Source organism: Rhea americana, unplaced genomic scaffold (assembly GCF_003343005.1).
Source record: "Rhea americana isolate MKP2758 unplaced genomic scaffold, rheAme1 scaffold_337, whole genome shotgun sequence".
NCBI classification, from domain to species: Eukaryota; Metazoa; Chordata; class Aves; order Rheiformes; family Rheidae; genus Rhea; species Rhea americana.
The window spans coordinates 665421-689822 of NW_028186465.1; the positions used below are offsets into that span (position 1 = coordinate 665421).

At 38.2% G+C, this 24402-nt stretch overlaps 1 protein-coding gene across 1 annotated transcript in view; it reads right to left on the minus strand.

The window, feature by feature from the left end:
• MAP3K5 (mitogen-activated protein kinase kinase kinase 5) overlaps positions 1 to 24402 on the minus strand; it is a 71256-nt gene that overhangs the window by 41410 nt on the left and 5444 nt on the right. Inside the window, exons 3-8 of the mRNA XM_085311274.1 lie at positions 17341 to 17534; positions 16898 to 17066; positions 15836 to 15942; positions 12089 to 12259; positions 6682 to 6794; positions 672 to 831 (exon numbers count right to left, since the gene is read on the minus strand). Coding sequence (XP_085167400.1) covers positions 672 to 831; positions 6682 to 6794; positions 12089 to 12259; positions 15836 to 15942; positions 16898 to 17066; positions 17341 to 17534 — 914 coding nt within the window. The remainder of the gene's footprint in view (positions 1 to 671; positions 832 to 6681; positions 6795 to 12088; positions 12260 to 15835; positions 15943 to 16897; positions 17067 to 17340; positions 17535 to 24402) is intronic.

Consider the following 24402-nt stretch of genomic DNA (forward strand, 5'->3'; position numbering starts at 1 on the left):
GTAAGTCCACCCTTTTCAGTCACTGAACTAAAAAACTGTATCACGTATCTCTCTGAATAAGGGCAAAAAGGGGAAGAGGCCCCCAAGCCTGTGTGCAAGTGTAAGGAAGACAGAGACTAGCAGAACTGTTTAACAACCAGAGAAATTATATCCCATCATACAAAAGATATTTTTCTTTCAATCCCTCTCACGTCTACAATTTGGAAAAGGCTGTAATGGAAAAAAATCCTGTTAATGGTAAAAGTCTCTCCAGGGACTCAGGAACATGGTTACACCTCACAGCTTCCTTGATATAATTTGTATATGTATTTCTCACAAGCAATAGAAGTTTTCTGAACATGCACTCTTAACCAGCTCTGAATACTTCCTGTGAGGTTTGCTGCTCATAAGCATTACCGGCCTACTCTTATGCCAGGAAATTTCATATGCAGGGAGAAAAACAAAGCACAAAATTACATATTGACCAGATTTTTGCCCTGAAAGAAGAATTCTGAAGTGAGAGTATCTCTTTTGAAATCATAGACATAACATTTTCTAGGGAAAAGAGACACACCTGATTTTTCCATTAAAAAAAAAAGTTATAAATAGAAGTCTGAATAATATAACTCTGACTGCGACAGTTTGAATGTTTTAATGCACAGCAACATACATGATCCTGCTCATCACCTTACCATGCTGGTGCCTTCAGTTTAAACAGCTTTTCTGAAGCCTGGATTACTCTTACGTGGTCGTTAGCCAACATACTGGCCCCCAAGAAAGAGCCCACTTCCCAATAGCTCTGCAGTTTCTCCAAGCTCCCCTTTTTACCAAGCAGGCTGCTGATCTTTACCCCTGCAGTAATAAGAATAATAGGTCACACAAATGTATCAATGTAGTTTTAAAATAAACATTTTCCTGATTTCAATCTATTCATTGCTAAATTACTGTAGCCTCTCCATTTCAATGAATTAAGATGGAAATTATACTTACCGGACAATTTTTATATGCCTTCCAAACATCATAAGCTGTAGTAGATCCTATTTTTCCCTCCCCCTTTCCTAAAGGCCTCTCAAGAAAGGAACTTTAAGACATCACTGTCAGGACAAGGCCACAGTCAGATTACCTATGTTCTTGCATGGACCTCATCTATAAAGGTAAATTGGGGCCTTAGGCTAGCTGTAAAAACTTAACAGATGCTGAATATGGCACCTATTATGTTTTTTTCTGCTTTGTTTTTTGACTTACAAGCCCCAAGCCCCAAACTTACCTTTATAGACAAGGTCCCATGCAGAAGGGAGAGATGATCCACTGGGCTTCTTCCAGTAGTGATGTTCTTTTAACTGCCGCAAGTCCTACCCCAATGAAAGACATCTATTAATATTCATAAGTCCCTCAGCAACTCAAGACCACGGAGAGGCTCAGGTTTTATCTTGACTTGCAACATTTTCTGAGAACTACAAATTTCCTTGTGGCCTTCAGGATGATTTTTAGTTCACATTAGCTGCCTAACGTTTAGAGCTAACACAAGATAGGCTACACAATCACCCACAAATGAGAACAGAATTTCCAGCTTACAAGACAAGCCTCTTCTCCACAGCAGTCTTTTATTCACTTTCCCCACACTCCTCCACTACGGCAGTTCCCCTCCCACATCACTTTTCTTTGTCCTTGATATTAAGGCTGAGCATTCCAAGAAAGATCAACAGTTGCGTTCAAATTTATCTTTTCCACAACTCCGCTTGCTAGCTGACTAAACTTCATTCTGGCAACAGCAATAAATCTTATCAGAATGGATGCCATTACATTAATGGCATTTCAGTCAACAACATTCATTTTGTTTTTATGTTGTTTACATTTTATTATCAACAACAGACAATAAATGGAGACAATTTTACATTTCATTTAAATATACTTGGTCTATAGCCTATTTCATGTCTATTTTATGCTCTCTCGCCAACAAGAAGTTGTCATGTTTGCCTAACAAACAGAACAAAATAATACTTAAATCTAATTAAAAACATTACTTGTTTGCTTCTTAAGCAAAGAAGGTTGTTAGTTTATTCCTGAAAACATGCAATAGCTTTTACAAAGCATGGTCTTCATGAGAGACCACAGCAGTTACATTATCTCTATTAATTTCCAATATTTGGTGGTCACTATTTTTTTTGCGTATCACAGTAGCTCTGCAAGGCTTTCAGTCAAGGTGTCACACACACGCTAATTGTCAACAGAGGGCTCCAAAATGTTTTGTTTCATGAGGCAGTCAGTAGTGTACGGTAGAAAGGATCCAGAAAGGATCTCAGGTTATGTTAACTCCATTTGGGCTTTGGAAACCAAAACCTATGGTTTATCTACATAAACACTGAATGGAAAAATTCATCTCCTCTGAGACCCTGGAGTAGTCAGCAGTCTCCTGAACGGAGACTCTGCTAGCACGTGCAGCATGTGCACACACGTGATAGCAACAGACACAGACACCAGCAGACAGACACCTATCGAATTCCATGGGCTTTGAATACGGCCTCACCATGGGGCAAGTAAGGAAGTGGTATCAGCAGGAACACAAGAATCATTCCACACGGGTATCCCATTGCAGAGGGGGAAGGGAAAAGACAGCAATCTAGCTGCGTGGAGGACCTCCGTTGAGCAAGTGGGTTGCAGCTCTCTCAGTGGCAGCGACTGCTGAGGAGCTGATGCAAAGCAGTTCGTCGCAGCGAGCTGCAGTGCTGGGCTCTTGTTTGCAGGCACGCTCGGCCATGCTTCAGGGTGCCCACAGGAAGCCACCTCCACTGCCCCCAGTGCTCCAGATGTGGGGGCAGAGCCAAAGCAAAGTGCAAAAGGGAGTGAGTGATGTTGAGAAAGGAAACAACTCATGTGGGGAGTGGCTGGGATCCCGGCATGACGGGGAGAAGGACTCAGTAGGAGGTTAAGGCTGAGAGTGTGGATTTAGAGTCTCAGCTGAAATGATAACTGGATAYGGGTGGGGAGCTGCAGGAAGACAGGGCAGAAGGGATAGATTCGTACCCCTGCCATAAACATGTGAGACCTAGCACAGAGCTGAAAACTAGCAGTAGTCACATCTGAACACCAAGTTCAGTAATGCTGATTACATGAAGTTTCCTATATTTTGTACTACAGTAACTGTTACTGCTACTTGGCCTGGAGCAATCATAAGTTTTAACCAAGTATTCAGTGGACTGCGTCCTGTTACCTTAAAGAAGACAGGATTAGCCAGCCTCTCCTCCTATTCCCCTGAGACAGCTGAGGTGCTCAGTGCTGAAATTCACTSTAGCTGGCTGACCTTCCTTTACAAAGCCCATCTACAAACTTTAACTCACCCTTGAAAGGTAAGTTAAAAAATGCAGTCAGAGTGCAGAGATACTAGCAATGGAATCAAAAGAGGACAACTGTATTTTACAGAGGTGTGGGTTTCTTTGTTTTCCAGCTTTTGATCTTTTTTTCTTAAAATAAAAAATGTCTCTCCTTTTGTAACCAACTTAACATTCTCATTAAAAAAAAGAATTTTGGTATATTTTATGAAAAACATTTTGCTTTAAGAAACAAAGCTTTAAACAAATAAAGGTATAGGAACCATTAATGACTCTGTAGCAATTATGTTTATAATACCAAGAACATACCCACAGCTTGTGAAGAAAGTAAGATACAGTTACTAGGTATTACATTTTTTTTCTTTTAACTATGAAGGCTTTTTGAATAAACTGCTTTCCTTGCTCAAATATTGACAAAACAATTCATATTACTGGATCCTTTGTGTGCCAAAGTCACAGCCTGCAGAGATCGTTATTGCCAATGCAAAGTACTGCATTTATGTTTTGGTCTTAAAGTTCTGCAGTATGGTTAAGAAAACAACCCTCTTGTTCAGTATTCACAGGGGACTTTTATTAAAGCTTCATGTAATCATTTCATTGTGAACTATTATTCTGCCAAGTAAGGACAGGAAAATTTAGAAGTTAAATTTTCTGATCAGAGGCAAATGGGTAAAACCTCAGTTACTGGACTTATTCTTACTTTCACTAGAATTATTACATTACTRCAAAAGGAATCAGATCTGTATCTTCTAATTACAGCCTCATACACCCTCAGAAGTGCTGGCATGGTTTTGCCATATCCTTCTGTAGCCTTTCCCAACCTACCATTATCACTTCCACGTAATCTGGATGGAACTTCAGCCTGCTCCTCACCTCTCTTCTCATCCTTCTCCCAGAGATGGATCTGCTCTGAATTTTGCATGCTATTGACAATGCTGTGGGTGGACACCACAGTGACAGCACTGCCAAGCAAATCAAACTGATGCTAATGGTCTCATGAACACAGATTAAAACAAGAGGTGACACCAACAAATAACAATGTGACCTTGGCGCACAAAAAAAGATTTGCTAAAACAATCCCTATGGTTTTGCTTAGCTTTATCTTTGTTTAAAAAACAAAATTTATTCAAGACAAAAAGAAATGCTAAATTGCTCCTAACACAACTCAAGTCAGCTGACAAATCGCACCTTATCTTGACATATCCCATAAACACGATGAAATAAGATTAGAAATTGTAGGTAACAGGAGGGATTGTTTGTATCAAGGGGTTTCAGCAGAGGCCAGGCAAATGTTATGTGAAAGTGACTGTCACATTGATATCTTCAAAACATCTTTCCACCAACAAGCAGCTGGGTATTTCTCCAGTAAATCATTTACCAGCCATGGATGGAACCTTAAGTAATAACGAACCTTAATTTGTTTATCTGTAAAGTTCTCTATACATATAACAGGGTAAATGATACTGGCCAAACTCACAGGAAGAAGACATCAAGCACCTGATCTCTACAAATAATACTCAGATTTCATCAGTGTGACTAATTTGTCCAAATCTAGCTGGCCACAGCCTGCATGCAAGTGAGAAGCTTCCTTAAATGGAAGGATTCAAATTAAACTACACAATAAATATAGCCCAGATGCACTAAGCTATCTGTAATTTAAAATTAGGCCAGCTRAGTTAAAATTTGCAAATGCAATGTAGAAAGCAAAATGTATGTATTTTTACCTCCTACACAAGAACTCAAATTTCAGCGTAGGAGATGACAGCATTCTATCCAACCCAAAAACTGAAATCACACCCACTCACAGAAGGGCAAGCACAGTAGCTGGGGCAACTCCACATGGCCTATCACATCCAAATGAACACCCTCACTATCACCAGAAACTTTTAATTCCAATTCCATTATCCTTATGGAAATAATCATCTTGCTCTGAGCTTCACACTCAAAAAATTGCTCAACATGAAAAAGAGAAAAAAGAGAATTCACATAATTTCCCTTTTCCCTGTGATCCATTCTCTGAAATGATCCTGACTGAAAGCAGAGATTCCTCTCATCATAGTACTCTATGTAGTTAGCTTTTGCAATAGGAACAACACATACCAAAAGTATGATTGTGATTTTGAGAAGAAATTGAGAGTACAGATGGTCAGATAACGATGTTAGCATCCTGTGAGGGAGTCTAACATTCTGTCTCATCCCAAACCAAAATAACATTTGAAAGCCGATTGCTAAAAGAAGTATTACACAAAAGTAGGTCAAATTGTTTTACTTCATTGCCTTTTCCTTTAAAGCCATGTTATGTTGATTAAAGTATTTGGGCTTTTACCTGTTGTGAATAGAGTAAGTAAAACTTGGGAAGCCAAATGAAGCAGTAACAATTGAGAAAAAGCAATTTGTATCTAAAATATTTCAACTTTATCAAATCAACATTTGGAAAAACTATAAAATAATACATTCTTTAAGTTTAAAAGAGAGATCTAATGTAGGTAGAATGCAACAACCAAACTGGCAATTTCTGGTCATTAACACTTCTAAAAAGTAACAGAACATCTGTATAGACAGTGTCTACCTAGAAAATCACTTCCAGAGTTGAGTATCCATGTAACTTCTAACCTAGAGTACCGGTTCATTACAGCCACATTCTGTGGAGTGAAGAATATTGCTTCCTTCTCACATTTCCTATTTTCCTTAGGAAATAAAAGGTTAAAGAAAGAACTAAAATAAGTCAACAATTACATGGATTCATAGAGAAGAATGCCACTTGGAGAGGATATGCTACTTCATACTGCAACATTCATACTGCAACATGTTTTATCTCATGCCTTCTATACATGTATTATCATCTTGACTTTGTATTCTCCTCAAATCCAGCAAAATCCCAAACAAAATGGACAAGGTAGCACAGAGATTCAGGAAACCTCAGAGAGAGCATTTGAAGAGAAACCTGACTCTTTCTTTTCTCAGCCCATCCCGAACAGAAATCAAGTGCCTTTTCCCCACTCTTAGGATAGGCTTTTTGTTCACATTTCCCATTGTTCTACAGAATTGATTTTTCGAGAATGCTAGCTGGATAGGATTCCTCCTTTAGGTCTCATCTGGCTCATGCAAAAGATGTCACTACATAGAAGGGCTGTAATTTTTTACTAAGCTCTGGTAAACAGCTAAGACCCAGAGACTGGAACCAGCTCTTCCTGACAGTGCTAAACTCACCCTCACCAGGTGGGATCTGTGGTGGTAAGGGGATCAGTTTAAACACTCACATGCTTACTAWCAAAGCATTCTTCTACATCCATCAGATTTTCTCCCCTGTGAGTGGTGGTATCTCACTTTCACTAGAAAGAGATTTCACTGTGAATTGGTAAGCTATAATTACCAACTTTACGCAGCTCAAAAGAAGTATCAAAGTGATGTCCAGCTGCCAGGAGGAGTACTGCATAATTAATTCCTGACTGTAATGTTGGCTCTGACTCAAACGCCTTCTTGAACCTAGAAGAAAAAAACACACAAGTTTACTTTCTAAATAATGCAATCTAACAGGGACATAATTATATATTTAGGTACTTTAAGTGCTTATCTTCTGTTTACACAGCAAGAATTCATGGAAGCCAAAATATTTTACTGTTTTCCACACATGCTTTGTAGCTGTTCTTAGGCGTCTGTTATTTATACATTCTCCTCCCATTTCCTTCCCCCTCACACAACAAACATAGACCCCACTCATTCACCAGAACACAGTTATATTTTACTGAATTTGCAATTTTCAATGAGATTAAAGAAAAAATAACACTATCAGCTTGTGAAAGAAAGACTTGTTTTGCAGTTGTACTGATTCATGGACTCTTTACTTTATTCTTAAATATATCAGTTTTCACTGGTTTGAAACTTTACATTCTATTTTGGATCTGCTATGATGACAAAGAAGGATGTCAAAACAGTAAAGTGTTGAAGTGAGCAACATAAGAAACACAAATGATATTTTGCTATGATTTCAGGTGGTCCAAGTTTTATTCTTCAATAAGTATCTAACTGATACTGTCTTATGGGCCTGTTTACATAAGGAATGGACTATACCAGGTTTGATTCTCCTTGAAAAGAAGTGAGCAAGAGAACGAGGGCATGGCARCAGTATTCACCTAGCCCAAGAGTTGCCTTAATGGAAGCCCATACACATCACACAAGCACAGCAGATACTATCCCCATATTAGCAAYGCAGGTTGTGGTGAAAACAGAGAAAGCAAACATATATTGTTCTAAATTTGTTTTGTAGAACAGCAACATGTTTGGCTGTATATACCTTTATAAGGAGAGGACAAACACAGCTAGTATATGAGAGGCACGAAGCCCAAGAAATTCAGTTAACAGCTCCACTGCAGTAGAGTATTGAAGTTTATAATTACTTTCAAGAGCAGAGATAAAAAAAAAAATCCCAGCAAGCAAATGGATTACTTAAAGATGAAGTGAGCTGTGTGACTAATGCATGAGGAAGACAAGAAAAATAATCTATGCAAAAATTAAAGATTTGGCTTCTAGGCCATGCTCTGACAGGTAAGCAAAGCTATGACATTTTGATCCTAGCAAGTTAAAAATGACTGCTTTTTTACTTTTTCATTTGTTTTTTTCCCTGCTTTCATGATTTCCATCCTTTAAAATAAAATTTGCTTCCCCAAACTGCAAAATGGGCTCCTTGTCAATCCACTACATACATACTTTGTCTGTACTCCAGTTCTGCCCTTCTCTAAGAACTTGTCACTTGATCTGTGGACAACATCTAGCACCCTAACTAAAGCATGATGAGCAAAGACTTAAATTTCTTCTGCTCTTCTATCACCTGCCATTCCTTCCGCATTGTTGTAACAAAATAAAGAAGAAAGTACATACTAACAAAGTATTTGCACTCAGCAAAATAAATAAATAAATAATCAAATAAAGATAAAAACCACTCTCCTTGATTCTATGCATATACAGTTAGAAGAGACTACTAGGCTGGTATAACACATTTCATGCTAGGCTTTTCTCTTCCTCTGTTTACAAACATAGCAACTTTGGGAATGGAATCCTTTTTCCCCTAGACATCTTCCATGCTGCAATCTCAATAGAATATCAAGAAAGGGAGAGAAAAAAGAAGAAAAAACCTTGAAAAGAAGTATTTTTGTTCCAAATACAGGAGACTATTTTCACATTTTTGCCCAATAATGCATATTTTCTGCAGGAGTGCTCAAATTTCTCTAGTTCTGGCATAGGTACACATAAATCTTTAGAATTCTAAGATCAATTATGCATTGCTAATGCATTTTGATAGACAGGCGTACTCATGCTGTAATCAGTATTGATCAGTACTGAAACAGGCAAAGCAGGTGGAGATGAGCTTAAGAGGACTGAACACAGTGCTTGTTGAAGCAGCTGGTGAAACAGCCCTGCAAAACTGAATTCTTCATTTACACAGAGAATGTCACATATACAGACAAGGAAAACAGCCRTACGCTGCCCACTTCTTTCATTACGCTCAATAATTGGTTTTTTTTGTTGTTGTTGTTAGTTTGTTTGGTTTTTTTTTGCTTAGATTGACCAGTAGTCTCCTTTCCAGCACAATTTTTGTACTATGCACAAAGAAAGCAGTCATGAACCAAACAAAGGACATAACTTTTTTCCTTAAACAGTTTCTGTCTTGGATTTAGCAATTCTGCAGAAACCACTATCAACATTACAACAGGTCCACATTCCCTTCTATACAAAAGGCTTTGGTTGGGTAAGGTAAGAAAAACAACATCCATTGGGATTATTTTAACTGTGGCAAATTTCACTAAGATGCCATCGTACATCTGTCAGGATCCTGCCTGGTGAACTATCACTTGCCCTAAAGGGACAGCTTAGGAACCCAGGCTTCCAGGCCCACAGACCCAAGGCAGTCCTTGCAACCTTAAGGCAGAATTGGGCAAGTCCTTGGGGTTCTTGTTCTGATAAGGAGCAACATCCATGCTGTGCTGCTGGACTCTCGCCACTCCTGTGCCTCTCATCATGGCTCCCAGCCATGTCATGGCCCCGCCAGTTCAACCCACCTGGCTCTAGTGAAGCTTTGTGGTGCTCCAAGGTTTCCATCAGACTATCATAAAGTGACCACCCCATTTAGGTCCTTTAAGGCTTTTYGTTCTCTGCTGAGTGGCAGGCTACCTGGGCTGCTCTACCTCCCTCAGAGCCAACAAGTCTTTTGCTCTTTAAGGGAAGGAAAAAATCCAACAACAATCACCTCCTCCCCACATACTGTTTTCCCCAGAATAGACACCTTGAGAAATTCTATTCCTTGTTTCTACCTTTTCATTGCAATTTTCTTTCAAATCTCCCTTCACCTCAGTCAAAAAACAACTTTATAGCCACCTTTACTTTTACCAAGAAATACTAACAACTTAGACCGCTGAAGTCTGATTTGCTACTCCTAAATCATTAAAATCAAAGCGTTATATATCTTTTATTTTGTGTGATTTTGTGCTCGCATTCTTAAATCTGTCTCTTATCTATATAGTTTGAGCAGTAAAAATTCACAGACAAAAAGCTAACCTATAATAATAAACTCAGAAAGTTGTAAACATTCACAATTTCCTAAGTAATTCACAAGTCACATCTTCTTAACTAAACTGATTTTAATTCAGCTAGTGCAATTACAGTTGTTGCCAAGCCTGAAATATCATTGGAGGAACCCATATAGTATCATGGAAACAAGTTCTGGTTTAAAAGTCTGCCTATAAAGTTAGAGGCTAGCCTAGCTGATGCATTTATAAATTCCATCAAAGAATTGAAAGCTGACATTTGGGAAGATGCTCTAGCACCAACACTGAATTAGACACGAAGCAGTGCAAACGATAGCATTGGTGAGCCCGATTTACACCGTCAGTATGCAAAAAAAAGTGACAGTTAATAATTAACCTGTCATCTCCTGCCTCGTATTTATGTGAAAGATTTTTTTTTTTTTTTTTTTGGGGGGGGGGTCAGGAAAGCACATTTCCTTTCTATTTCTTCTTTTTTTGGAATATACCAAAGCAGCTTGACTTTACTAGCTGCTGCAAAACTGAAGCTCTGGTTCTGCTGCCAACTTCTTTTTTATCTTATGCAATTCTTCCTACTTCTGCCCACACTCTCATGTCTTTAAGACAGCTTTACCTCAACATAAAGCAACACCATCATGGAAGCATTGCTCCTGCACAACCTTTGCAACCCGGGGTAGCCATAGTGTATCCCTGTTCCTTTCTAAGAGCCTTCAGTTAGGCTGTGACTCAACCCTTCAGCACGTCAAGCCTGTTCCATGACCAGCACTAGAATTCAAATCAACATCCAGCATGAAGTAAACAAACAGCTTCCAGCCAAATTCCAGYTTGATTAACACACACCATCTTGTTTTACAGTAGCAAGCCTGAATAGCAGTTGGTATTGAGTCCTACTTGCCAGAGACTTCACGAATTACCTAGAGGATGGCCTGTCAGCATCCTCCCCTGCTGCAGGAGCGGCCAGCCCACTGTCCTTCATCAATTAGGTTATGCACCCTTATTTCTAGGGCTGACACCTATGCCTGACTGCYATCACTCATCAAATGTATCTATCAACCATGATGTTTACACATCTACCAGAAGTGTGTGAAAACAGCTACAGGAAACATCCGAATAAGAATTACCCCTATTCAGCACATAACCTTTCTTAGTTTAACCATACCAGCACGTCTGAAAGTCTATCTGTTTGTAAGCCAGTATCAGTGAGGAGAAAGCAAAGTGCACAACAGTGAACACAAGTTCTAATTATTCTGCTTTGCCCGCAGTAAAGTCTAGTATTTATACTCAGGACTATAGTTTTCTTTTTATGTTAGCTTGTGACATTAGCAAAACATTTTTTAAAAACAGAATCCTGAAAGTTTCCTATGGACTTCGGCTTCGTGAAATACAATTTTTCTTTAATTCAAAACTATGAAATGAGAGAAAAAGAAGTGCTGCATTACTGCTATTCCAACATCTTTAAAGGTCCAGTCAGTATTAGAAAACTATAAAGCATAAAAATCAGACTTGTATTCTGAGGCCAGAAAAGGTAAACAATTATGTCTTTTTCCAAAGACAGTTCTAATCTGAAGTTGACTGAAAGCAAATAATGAATAGGAAAGGGAGAAGAACATTTTCAAATCTAAACATTTACTTTGATCATGGCTGATGAGCACAAGACCAGAACTAGAATCTGATGTGCAGAGTATTCACAACATAAACAAGGATTGTCTATACACTCAAATACTCTATTAAAATAGAGTGTGCATCCTGACAAAAGTCTGTGCTGGAGTCCAGCGCCCACACATGTATTATATGGTGATGTTGAGGTAATACCAGCATGAGTTTGGAGCAGTGGTATTACTTGTTAGCAAGGAAGCCAGAAAAGAACAGAATGTACATCAGGTCACTGTTATACTGCAGCACCTTTAGCCTAGCTATAAGATCCATCAGATTTCAGATRCGTCAATTGATTTAAGTCTATTTCTACCCCAGGTTCCTAAGAATAATGTATTAAATAAGAGATATTTTGGGCAAAGAAGGAAAATAAGCTCTGATGAGGATTTCCTGAAGTGCCTTACATACTTGGAAGTCTCCTAGAAACAGATCTGTGGACAAGACATTCTTAACAAATAAGCAAAGCTCAGACTAGAAGATTAAGTGTATCCTTTGAGAACACCAAATATTTGGAATAAAAATTGGAAATATACTCCTGTTGAAGGAATACTTGTTCAAAAGGACTCAGACCAGAAAAACAGTACTCACCAAAATGTCCCTTTGTCTCTGCTTTCTGTATCTGTGAACCCAGACTCCAAAAACATGTCTTTGTAGATTCTTCCAACCAGGCAGTACATATCTGAAGCTACTTGGTCTTCCTGTTGTACCAGGGGAGCCATAATTTCCAGAGCTTTCTGTCTGTCTCCAGGCAGATTTCGCCTATTAAGTATTTTGATAAATAAAAAGTTAACAAGATACATTTTTTCATGATCACGTGTAAATATGTATGCATTTTTTTTCATTGCTGGACACTCTTTTTGAATTGACTTATAGAAGTCTTAAAACATTCTTTTTTTCCCTCATAAAATAGCAAGAGCAAAGCAGTGGCAGCAGCAACAAGAAAAGCTTCAGAAAATACAAATAGCATATGGTACTTTATTACTAAATATCAACATATAAACTCAGATTTCCTATCTATTTAAGATTTCTCTCACAGTCATTCATACAAAAAATTCCATCTTGTGTTTGTGATTTTTTTTACATATATTTTGAATAAAACCCAAAAACAAAAAAGAGCACAAAATAGATTGAATTCCCAGGATAAGAAAGGTTAARAAGTCAAGTCAATGAGGTAATATTAATAAAAACACTCCATACAAATAAACCACATAATTGCAAGCATTAAACACTTCCTGGTGAGTCACAATTTGGATACATACATCATTATCAAGACTTCAGAAAATTTTTTTACATATTCTTGTACTGAATAAGCAAATGGCTCCTTTCTCAGCAAAAATCATTCTTCATTGGTTTGAGCTTTGTTTTGATTTCTTTCGGAGAATTCTCTTGAAAAATYTGAGTAGCTAGAATTTGTATTGGGAGTATAAACCAAAGCCTCTTTGTATCTATCTTGTAAGCTTTGCATCTGATGGTCAGAAGGCTGCCTCTTGAACAACAACAAAAACAAGCCACGATCTTCAGCAAGAGCAAATATGAGAGTATCTTAAAGCAGATACTGCTTAATCAGAAATTCAGCAATGGAAATTCTTCTTCCCTCCAAATAAAAACCTATCAAAGCTCCAACGTGTCCACACAGGCAGGGTTAGCGTCAAGCATGAGAGACCACTGCATGGGTTCTCTCAGCAATAAAGGAGCTCATGAGCTCTGAGAGCTCATGTRTGCAACTCCAAAAGGAAGTGATGTGGAACAACAGGTTTTAATTACACAGAACTAAGTAACAGAGGAGGAATGAGCACTCTCATCATAACATAGAAATAATCAAAAGAACAGCACAGAAGCACTCATTTTAGCAGACAGCATGAACTGCTTTCCTGAGCACAAAGGCGAAACGACTGTGCAAGATTTATGTGCTGGGGAAACCTCTAAAGATGTCTCATTCTGGTAAAAAGGACAAATGAAACCCAGAGCTCTCTCCTCCAAAGCTTCAGACCAGTCCAGTTCTATCAAACTAAGGGAAGTCCCCTCAGCCTACAGAACTACAGTCTCCCCAAGTGCTTCCAGAGGGGTATAGCAATGCTGGTTTACCTTTTTGAATTGGAAAGATGCTCCCAATCCCAGCCCCCGAAAAGACATCAAGTGCTCCTGACTGAGTAAATAACAGAGCCCTCCAGATCTGCATTACTTTGGTTCCCCTACCAACTGCTCACTCACCCAATTGTTTAAGGTTTGCTTCCTTCTGTCTTTTCTTCTTCACTCAAGTGAAGCAACAGGGATAAATCTGCAGCTTCTTCATGTTTGTTGGTTTATTTCCATCACAGAGGGGTTATTTTCAGAGTGGAATCTCAGTTAGATAACTCCGTATCTCAGGCTGACTATCACTAATTCTAATCAAACCAATAGCTATTTGAACTTAATGAGAATAAGACAAATAAGGTACAGCAGTGCTTTATGATATAAGCCATTTATACTTTGCTGGTCTCCAGAGATAGAGGTCCCTACTTTTCTTTCTGCTTGCTCTTCCATCATCAATGCCCTTACATGCTTTCTTTATTTAGGTCAGGCTAATCCCACCTAATTGAGCTGCTCTGCTGTTCTGCACTAGTGCCCTAAATGAGAGTCAAAAGAGGAGACTTCTTCCACACCAAATACTCAGATGTGCATCTTGAACTCCACCAATCACCAACAGAGCATTCCAGACCTGACCTAGCTCAGGAAACATCCTTCATATTTCCAAGATGCTGAAAGCTACGCTTACAGAAGGCCATAATGCTTACTTGGAAGGCCAAGTAATRCTTTCCTCACTGATTCAGGGATACATCAAAGCATGAATATTTTCATGGCTGCTGTTGATTCTAGTTGAATTTACAATCTGGAGAAGGAAGAAAGGGGGAAAAGAATATCTGAATTCCTTTGGAGGTACAGCATGGAGTTTCTATATGTCACATGGGCTACACAGCCACTGTGTTTTTGTCAAATCTTTAAAATCTTTCTGTCTTCAAGAGTTCCCAACAGAGCCAAGGCAATGTAAGGCTTCATCTGAAAGAATTATATTGCATTTTTCCAGTAAAATAATAGTTTTAAGTACCTCAGTGAACTAACCCAGTCTTGTTTTCAAAGGTGATTTTATTTTAGGAAACTGATCTTTTTAAAAACAATTTTTTATAAACTTAAAGGTGTATAGTAACCTTTGTGAAGGCTATGTAAAAGTGGCAGATATGTGCTTGATTTTTAATTTGCAAAGCTCCACAAATTTGTGGCAAAGTAAGAACGAAAAGGACACAATATTTATATCTTTATATACCTGCAGTAAACGAGCCAGAAAGGGTCTGGACATTTTATTCACACAGAACGACGTCAGATAGCTTTTTTGATTTTTTTTTTTTTTTTTTTGGCAGGGGGAAGGGAGCACTTTCAAAACAGGTCTATCCCTTCAACTAATTACTTGGGACATGTTTTTGATATCACTTTGATGTGATACGCCGTTTTGAGCCTCCTCAGTGAACATGAATTACAACGTTCAAATCTGTGAGAAAAGCAGAAAGGTTTGTTTTTATCTGTAGGTATCTTCTGTATTTGAGACTCTCAACACCTGCTGAATCTTAGTCTGCTCTCCCAAATGTCAATGGCAAAACCATTTCCTTCACTGTGAMAAGAGCAAAGGAGAAGTGATTCTCTGTAATTTCCTCTGAAAAAATCCCTTTTAATGCATTGCTCAATGTCAGTATTGTACTAGATTCTCATAAGAGAAAATTTAGGCTTGGCTCTTAGTTAACYCAAGAAAGTAATGAATATTGCTGCATGTGGCACATTTTGTATGTGCTATCACAGACCATGAAAATTAACTTGTAATTATTATAGAGTGAAATCTACTGATTGATATTCCTTGTGAAAGTTCTCTTCCTGTTTCCCGACACTGGAATAACTCAGACTCACATAAGAGGATGTTTAAGTGAGCGTGAATGTTGCAACACCTGCCACCCAAATATCCACTTTGAGAGTGTATTTTACAGAGTATTTTATTTGTTCTGCTCAGTATTTATTTGCTTATACTCAAGCACTGGAATAAAAAATTAAAAACAGAGGCAGACCTACRGAAAGACAAATTATACAGGCTAAAGGAAGAGGAATGAAATTTGAGAGGATGAAAGGAAAAGAAAACTTAACTTAATCACAAAGCTCAGAGTCCCCAAAAATGCTTCAGTGGAAAACCGAGGGACTTAAACCTGTGCAAGAAGATTCCAGTAAGGAATATTCTCCAAGATCACCAACTCTGTGTGAAGTTTGTAGTACTGATTTATTATTATTCAACTGTAGAAGGAAAGGGTAGATTSTTACCTGTTCAGTGCAAAAGCATAATGAAACCTCACATGGTGGTGGGAAGCCAAGTCAAAAGTAGGCAGTTTTTCTAAAGTTTTCACCAGTTTCACAATGGAATCATAATCCTTCCAAAAGAAGAGAATAATGTAGTTTTAAGTGGTTGCACTAAGGTATGCCTATATAAACTCCTCTTTGAACTAAGGACTTGTTATTTCTTACCGAGATTATACTTTGAGTTCATTGTAAGTTTTACAGATTTCAGTTTCTTTAGTCTTAAACTGCAAACGGTCTGGCAAACAGTAGAAATGTGAATATGTACAGTATTTAGGAGGGAAACACACTTCTGTCTTTTGTACTGCTTAAATGTGGATCTATGGAAATTTTAGTACACAGATTTCATGACTATGTTAGTTTCAGGGGCTTAATATATTTTAGAGTTCAAATTGGATAGACATATTACAATGCTAACTATCTGAATTAAAGTATCCCAAAACTCTGAAGCAAGYATGAAAGCACAGAAACAAACTAAAAATATGTTTCAGCATTATAGTTTTTAAAGTAGCTYACTCAGATACATTAAAAAAAACCTTCAAATGTTTTAGAAGCAACAGTTATTAGTTGAAATTATGAATAACAGAGTAATTACTAGTCCCAGTAAGACAAGTAAAAATGCATACAACTGTGTTGCCATGAAAAACGTCATAAGCAGAGTGACACAGCTCACTCATACAGATACACTTATGTATAATACAGAATACTACCACAGCCTTTAAGTGGGATACACTGATGGCTCTTCACCATATATGAAAGCTGAGGTGAAGAATAGTTTACGTGATGTGTATGTTCTCAGGTAYTGTTATACATAGCTGTAAAGTACTGTTATTTTAAAGGCATACTAAAGACTATAACTACAAAATAAAGTAAAAAGCATCAGTGAAGATACTGCAAAGGATTTTTTCTAGTGTCTGCTATTCATATAGGTAGTCTGATAGCAAATGACTGCAAACAAGTGAAAAATTCCACTGAAAGGCAACTTAATTTACTACATTTTAGATGATTTTTTAAGCATCAAATTCATACCTGAATGTCTCTGTAGGACAGCAGCAAGTTTATTACAATGTCAGCAGACAATACTTCAATATTATCCACTCGCTGTCGAATCCTTGCCAGCTCTGCTGCAAGTTCTTTGCCTGTGTAAAGGGTACGGGCCTTCCTGATATCATTAAGAATGGACTGCCGGAAATACTGGCTGGAGAGGAACAACTTCACGTTAGCAGTCTGGGACAGGTCCTTTGTGTTTTTGTTTCTGGTCCTTTAACTCWACTACAATACACATTTGGAACATTTGTCGAAAGAGCAGCATCAGTGAAAAGATTTAGTCCAGCTAAATTATTCAGAGGAAAACGTTACCAATTTGTCTCAACTGGAGGCAAACCTCATCACCCTGAGGCAAAACAGTCTGACATTTGTATCGTCAGTASAAATACATGCATTTTACAAAGGGGTATGAAAAGACAACTTACCTTGAGCTGGCCTGTGCCACTTTTAAGAGTTGAATAAATCGATCTACCAAAGGTAAACATATAGGTCCAAGCAGYGACTCAAAACTGGGCTGCATCAGTTCTGTAAGTCCCTTCATAAAACTGCTATCGCAGCAGTACACCTTGTTGTGTGGAGTTATCATATAAGGAACAAATATGTAGTTACCGGTACACATCTGTAGGAGAACAAGATACAATAGTTAGGGCAATTATAGTGTGACAGCCCTCAGCATAAAACATTTGCAGATTTTACCTGCACAATTTCACTTATTAAAGTCAAAAGGAGATTTGCTGCTTACTGCAGCAAGACAAGGATTTTACCCGTAAAGCCCGGGATTATATAAATGCAATTTACCTCTCAAATCTGATATACACCTTTAATATATGCTTTGGGATTTCTGAACTGTTTTTCTTAAAATGAGTCTTTTTAAAGGCAGCACTTTCACCTCAAAATAGGAAGCACGTTGGCTAAATAGGAATGCAATTCTGAGAGCATACTCATCCCAAAGTGACAAACAGAGTTAAATGCAAGGCCATGTACACTCTTTTCAAGGTGACTGATGTTCAGAAGCTGAGAACAAGCCTTCCGGGATTCAGTATATTGTTTGTCAGGCTCACAGATGTTACACACAAACCAACTGTATCAAAATAGGAAAATTGAGAAAACTAATCCTCATATGAACTGGAATACGACCAATATAGTTTAGCAAAATAGAGGCAAATGAAATTCACTGCTGTGCAGCAAACCTTCCTGGTGAGTGAGACTTACAGCCATACATATTTCAGAATAATCACTTACTTTCGGAATGTCTTAGAACTGCCAGACTATATTGATTTCCATATACTAACATATGACAAACACTGTAAAAAAATCATTTAAATTTATCCTCCGGGAAAGAGGGAAGAAAGGTGCCAGGTGGTTATGGTAGGTACATGAGTACAGACTTACACATGCAGAAAGCTTGTCGCATATTTGCAGTTCTGAAATACCTCAACTTTGAAATAGCATACCATCAAAATCAGGAGGAGTTGGTACCACCTGGTTTTCAGGCTCCACTCCATTTTTGTATTCCTTCTACTACCGAAGTGGCCAGCAACCCAGCAAGAAAAAGCCCAAGGAAGCAATTCTTGGGATTCTGCAYCCTTAAATTCCTTCCAAAGCTTCCTACTTTCTGGTCAGCCTCTTCTGCCTCCCCAGAAGTTAAGACAGCAATGAGGACATAATTTCAGAGCATAATCCCTGGCAAATTGGGCCCCATACACTGAGATGCAGTTGACTGCATAGTTTTTAAATGCACAAAGCCAGTTACGCACACAAAACATCCATTTTAACATGTCTGTCAAGATTTTAAGAACATGGAAGTCTGAAGGTACAAAACGTGTTTCGTGTACAGATCAGAGATTGGGTTTGGAAAGTAGAAGAATGTTGTTTTTTTTAAAAAAAAAATATATACGTACGAGGCTATGGAACCATAAAACCCCACTATATAGACAATACCCCCTACCAACTTACACAGAGAAACTCTCTGTAAAACTTACGCTTACTTGGCACATGCACTTACATAAGGCCCATTGAGYTATTTACAACTAATTCAGAACTTGGTTGGAGATTATTGCATATACATTTCACTGCACAAGAGTATAGCAATTCTACAGCAAACTTGAGAACTAGGAAGTGTATGATGACAATATTTTTAATAAATAATTAAGGAGTGCAATACTGGAACCCAGACTGCTTCTCTTTGCAGTGGAAGAACTGAATGGACACTTCTACTCAAGAACATAGCAGTATATAAAGTGATTACACACTTTCAGGAGTAAAAAACAAACAAACAAAAAAAAAACAAACAAAAAACCTCCTCCACTTAAACCCCACTAAAACCTAACAAGCTCCACAGTCAAAATTGTAAAGGACAAGAAGAATTTGACAGAACTAATTATATAACTTTACTATTAAAGGTAGGCAGTATATTCTCCAACTTTTTGTTTTGGTTTGGTTTTTGKTGTTTTTTTGTTAATAAAGATGAAAAGTTTGGGAAGTCAGAGCCAAGAGAAAAGGCAAAGTGGCTACAGATTTCCAGGGGCAAATATTTTACTTCCTAATGTTTATTCAGTGCATTAAAAATAAACTTAAGGAGGCTTGCAGGATGATTTCTCAGACCTCTGGCACACTGCTTTCAAAGCTCAGTTCTTAAATAAAAATCAACTCTGAAAAAGGACTTTTCCAGCTTTTGAAATCCAGAGAGTCCAAAGTTTATCCTGGCATAATGGTCAGGCCACCTACAGAGAGAGTACTGGAGTCTTCATAAATAATTCTATGAGCAGGAAAACTACTCCCCTTCTTCAGAGTATAGAGTGCTCAAGCCCATTTTTGAGCAAGAACTCTTACAAACTGATCCCATATGTGCTTTCTGTAGGAAGTATACTGAGGTTGGCAGAATAAGAGAGCCAGCAAAAATTAATTCCCACACATTTTTCCGGTTACCTGAGAGGGAAAAAACAGCTGGTAATGTAACAGAGCCTGCAAAGGAAGAAAGACAGACCCACTAGCCTTCAGAAGCAGAGTATGACAAAAACAAGGAAGAATTTAACACTAAAAGGCAAGAGAAACTACCACAAGGGAGAAAAACAGAAGAGAATGAAACAAACCTGCAGTGGTTCAGAAAGCCACAGAACTAACACAGGTTTCTCAGAAAATTGTCTCAAGGCACAATYTCACCTGGATGCTCTGGTGTCTAGCAATGTGGGAACAGTGGCCTTTTTCTCAGCAAGAGCTTTAATTTGGATGTTAACTTAACCTATATACRCTTTGTGGGGAGCTCTGTATCTCTGAAACCTCTCAAATTTGGTTGAAATTGGCCAGACAGGCAGATACAGCAAAGAGTGGGGAAACAAAAATAGTATAAGCTCATAAGTTTCATTTCCTTACGAAACCAGGTTAAAACGAAAAACAGAAAGAAACTCACATGCAGTGAAGTTACRAAATATCAATTTAAATTTTACTCTCCAGGCTAAAGGATATATTAGGTATCTATAAGCTGAACTTGACTGCAGGAGTTCAGGTTACATAATGGAAAAAAAAATCTAAGTTACATTTTATTTGCTGAAGGAAGTGGGAGAAGAAAGRTAAGTGAGAGCAAGACTGCTCCCACATAATAAAGTCCACGGTCTCCCACAATGGCTGGTCCATAAGCAACAACAGAAAAAAAAGGAAAATACAGTGTTGCCGAGTAGTGCTGTTTCTGTAGTTTGCATTGTAAGAGTGTTGACATCCTACATACCTGAACAGGGAGAATTCCCTGAGCAACATGTTACATAGATACCAAACATGTTTTTTAGATTTTAGCAGAAGTTTTTCAAATTACTCTGTTTCAAATTACTCTGTTCACTGCGGTAAAATACCCACTCTAATAAATTGATAGCATCACTCTGCTGTGCTATGTTGGGTAACTCTCGGCAGCACAAATCCTGCRCTAGCTGTTGAACAAAGCTTGGTGCTGCTAGTTCATTTCACAGCTACTGTTTTTCAGGGATCTAACACTAACCCCTGGACCAGTCATTTGAGAACAACCTTCTAGAAGAAGTTAAATGTTTAGTTATTATCACAAATTCTAACTACCAAGAGCCAAACCCCAACTGCATTTGGGCAGTGATACAGATGGAAGCCTGCTGGGACCAGGCTGCTGGGCAGTAGCTGAGAAACTGCTCCAYTGTCAGACAGCTCCAAACCATCTTCCGAACAGCAGAGTTCATGACTGATTTCACTCCTCACTCCCAGCCCGTATAAACTCAGCTCAGTTGCTTTTACTTCTTTTCTTCCCGTCTTCCTCTGTTGAAATATAAACTATATTAACTGAAGTCAAAGAGGATCAGATCACCGTTCTGACACACACTTGCCTGCTCACACATCACTTCTGATTTTGACTTATTTACTGCCTCTTATTTCACTTTGAAATTTAAATATTTTCCATTAATCCCATTAAAATCTGCACCATAACACTCTATTCTAAGTCTGATCTCACAGACTCTGCTTTCTTTCTCAACTCTAATTAACTTCACTCAAGACTAAGTTTGCTGAGCACCCATGACAAAATAGCTGTTTTCCCTTTGATCCATTACTCTGACTCATCACATGATGCACACTGACCCAGTCATTCAAGAGAAACAGGCCATTTTTGAAGGAGTAACACCTGAAATACAATTGCTATATTCTTAGTTACATCAACACCCTCTTTTAAAGTGCAAATAGCATAAAGGGGCTTTAAAAGAGGGCAGAAATAGATCCCCCAACCAACAACAGGTGCTAGAAGTTTCAATTTCCAATCAAATTTGTTTATAAATCATCATTATTTAAGGCTCAAAAAATCACATTACAGTACTGAAAGTTAAAAAGTTACTGAGACCCACTTGAGCCACAAGCTAAAATGCATTAGTGAAAAGATCAAGTGAAGGAGACTGGGACAGGCCACGAGTGTGCACACAATCAGCCTGATGCACAGGAATTCAGGATGTTAGATAAGGTAAACCTGGCCTGAACTCTCAGATCAGTTGAACTAGTTATATCTAGGAGATAGGGACACACATATCTATGAAGGCTTTGGGCCAGCACATTCAGTACCTGGCAGCAACAGGCCACCTGAGAGAATAGCTGTATCATAGTACCACAGCCCTTTTCATCAAATCAGTCAGACTAATCAGAAAACAGAAGTAGTGGCTGGAGCCAGTTACACATATATAAATGTATATCACCAAGTGACTAAATCTGTGATTCATTTTTATGAATGTTTTAATTGCTATATATTTTTCTAATGTCCTTTCCCACCATACTGTGCAAAAATAAGCAATTCTAGACTTCTTCCTGTGTGTAATTTCAGTTTAAACATAGCTATAATGTTGTTTTAATAGGTCTATAGTTACAGCATTGAAGACTATGTTGCTGTGCACTGATCACTGGAAACAACGCTTCCTTCTCGTGTGGTATCCTTTCACTGTATATGAGAAGAAATGAACACACTACCTATTTAAGAGAGAATAAAAATGTACAGCATTCAATTACATTTCAATTGTCAGAATAGGAATACAAAACAGTCCTCCTTTCAATCKCCCTCTCTAATATTGGATTGTCACCTGTGTCAAGCATAGGCTTTTGGGAAATTCAATTTGAAGATCAYGTCTTATTAGAAAGAACATCATCATGCAATAAGGTTAGCACTGTCTCTCCACCACAAATACCTCTGATGTGGTGCGGAAGACTTTCCACTGCAAGTTTTATAGATTAATAAGACATGGTGCTATACAAATGAACATTTCTGTTATGCCCATTTAACTCTCAAGACCTTGAGTTTACCTTCAAAAGGAGGTAGAAAATCTGCCAAATCCTAGGGAGTCAATGGTGTCCAGTCCTCTCACTTCCCTGAGGTTCTTTATTAACATCACTCCTTTGGAATCATTTAACAATCAAACGTCTACAGACAGAAGAAAACTGTCTTCCAAGACAAGAAGTGCAACTTGCCATACCCCCTTCCTTCAAGCCTCCCCACCCCCCCTAGAACGTGATGCATTGCTGAAGTATGGGAGAATCTAACAGAATCCCACCCACTTGCCCAACCCACATGTAAGCATACCTTAAATGTAACTACTTTTTTTTTTAAGTTAGCAGAGGAGACACAAATCATCAGTCTCTCTCATAATGGGAACTACTATTCCTACTGACTCTATTCATAATTAAGCTCAGCTTTCTTGCACTTTTCTTTTTACTAGTTCTCTTTTGAGGAATACCTCCCCTTATTTCAATTCTTCTGATGAGATTTCTTCAAAGGCAATTCTATGACTGCACATGGTGTAACATGCACCAGATGGCAAAATTCTAAAACAAGTTATTAAATCTACTCCCTCCATTCCCCAAACACACAGTCAATCTAGATGTGCTGATGTTTTAATGAATACAGATGCACAGTTTGAGTTTACTTCAAATCCCACTCAAGTGAATGACAGCCTTGCTACTGATTTGAAAAGGAACATAACTCGGCCTCACACCCCAAACCAATTAAAGCATAGAGATTGGCTCTGCTCTRTTAAATAGTTCTCATTTTCTTTTCAAGCCCAGAAATAAAATTCTATCATAGCCATGCCATATCCTACACACTTGTTAAAGTCAGCATACCTTTTACATGGTCCTTACAGTATATTCATGCAGGGAAATAAAAGTTCTAACTTTTTCCAAGGCAAGTATGTGCCAAATATATTAGTCAATGAATTCAAAATACRAAAGTTTGAGCAAGAGATACTGATGTACCGTAAATAACAATAAATACTGCAGTTGACATTAGCAACACAGTATTTACCAATGGTTGCTACACRGCATTTTCACATACTTGGATACTAAAATCAAACTGCTCCCAAATCATTTGTCAGAGGGTAGAGTATTAAAAATATTTCTCCCTCTTTCCACACTGAAAGAGACCACATGCTAAAATCATCTGAACTTGCACAAGCCAGCTGCCAAGCAGAATGGTTCCTGTGCCACCCCCAGCTCGGTTCTGATCAGGCCACCGGATGCTCTGGGGTCTCCTATGCCGGACGGCTCCTGAGGCCACGTGTCACCCCACCACGAGGTGGGAAAGAAGCTTAAACCAAAATGTGAGCATTGTGTTCAGGTGCTACTGAGACTCACTGCAAATCATATGTATAATATCTGAACATTAGCTTTCCTCAAACTCAGCAAGAAATGGAAAGAGGGAAAGAAGGAATAGAGGGAAGGAGGAAGGAAGAAAGGAAGAAAAAGAAAAGAAAGAAAAGAAAGGAAGAAAGAAAAAGAAAGAAAGAAAAAAGAAAGAAAAAGAGACAAAGAAAGGAAAAGGAAAAGGAAAAGGAAAAGGAAAAGGAAAAAAGGGAGAAAGGAAAGGAAAAGGAAATGGAAAAGGAAAAAGGAAAAGAAAAACAGAAAAAGGGAGAAAGGAAAGGAAAGGAAAGGAAAGGAAAGGAAAGGAAAGGAAAGGAAAGGAAAGGAAAGGAAAGGAAAGGAAAGGAAAGGAAAGGAAAGGA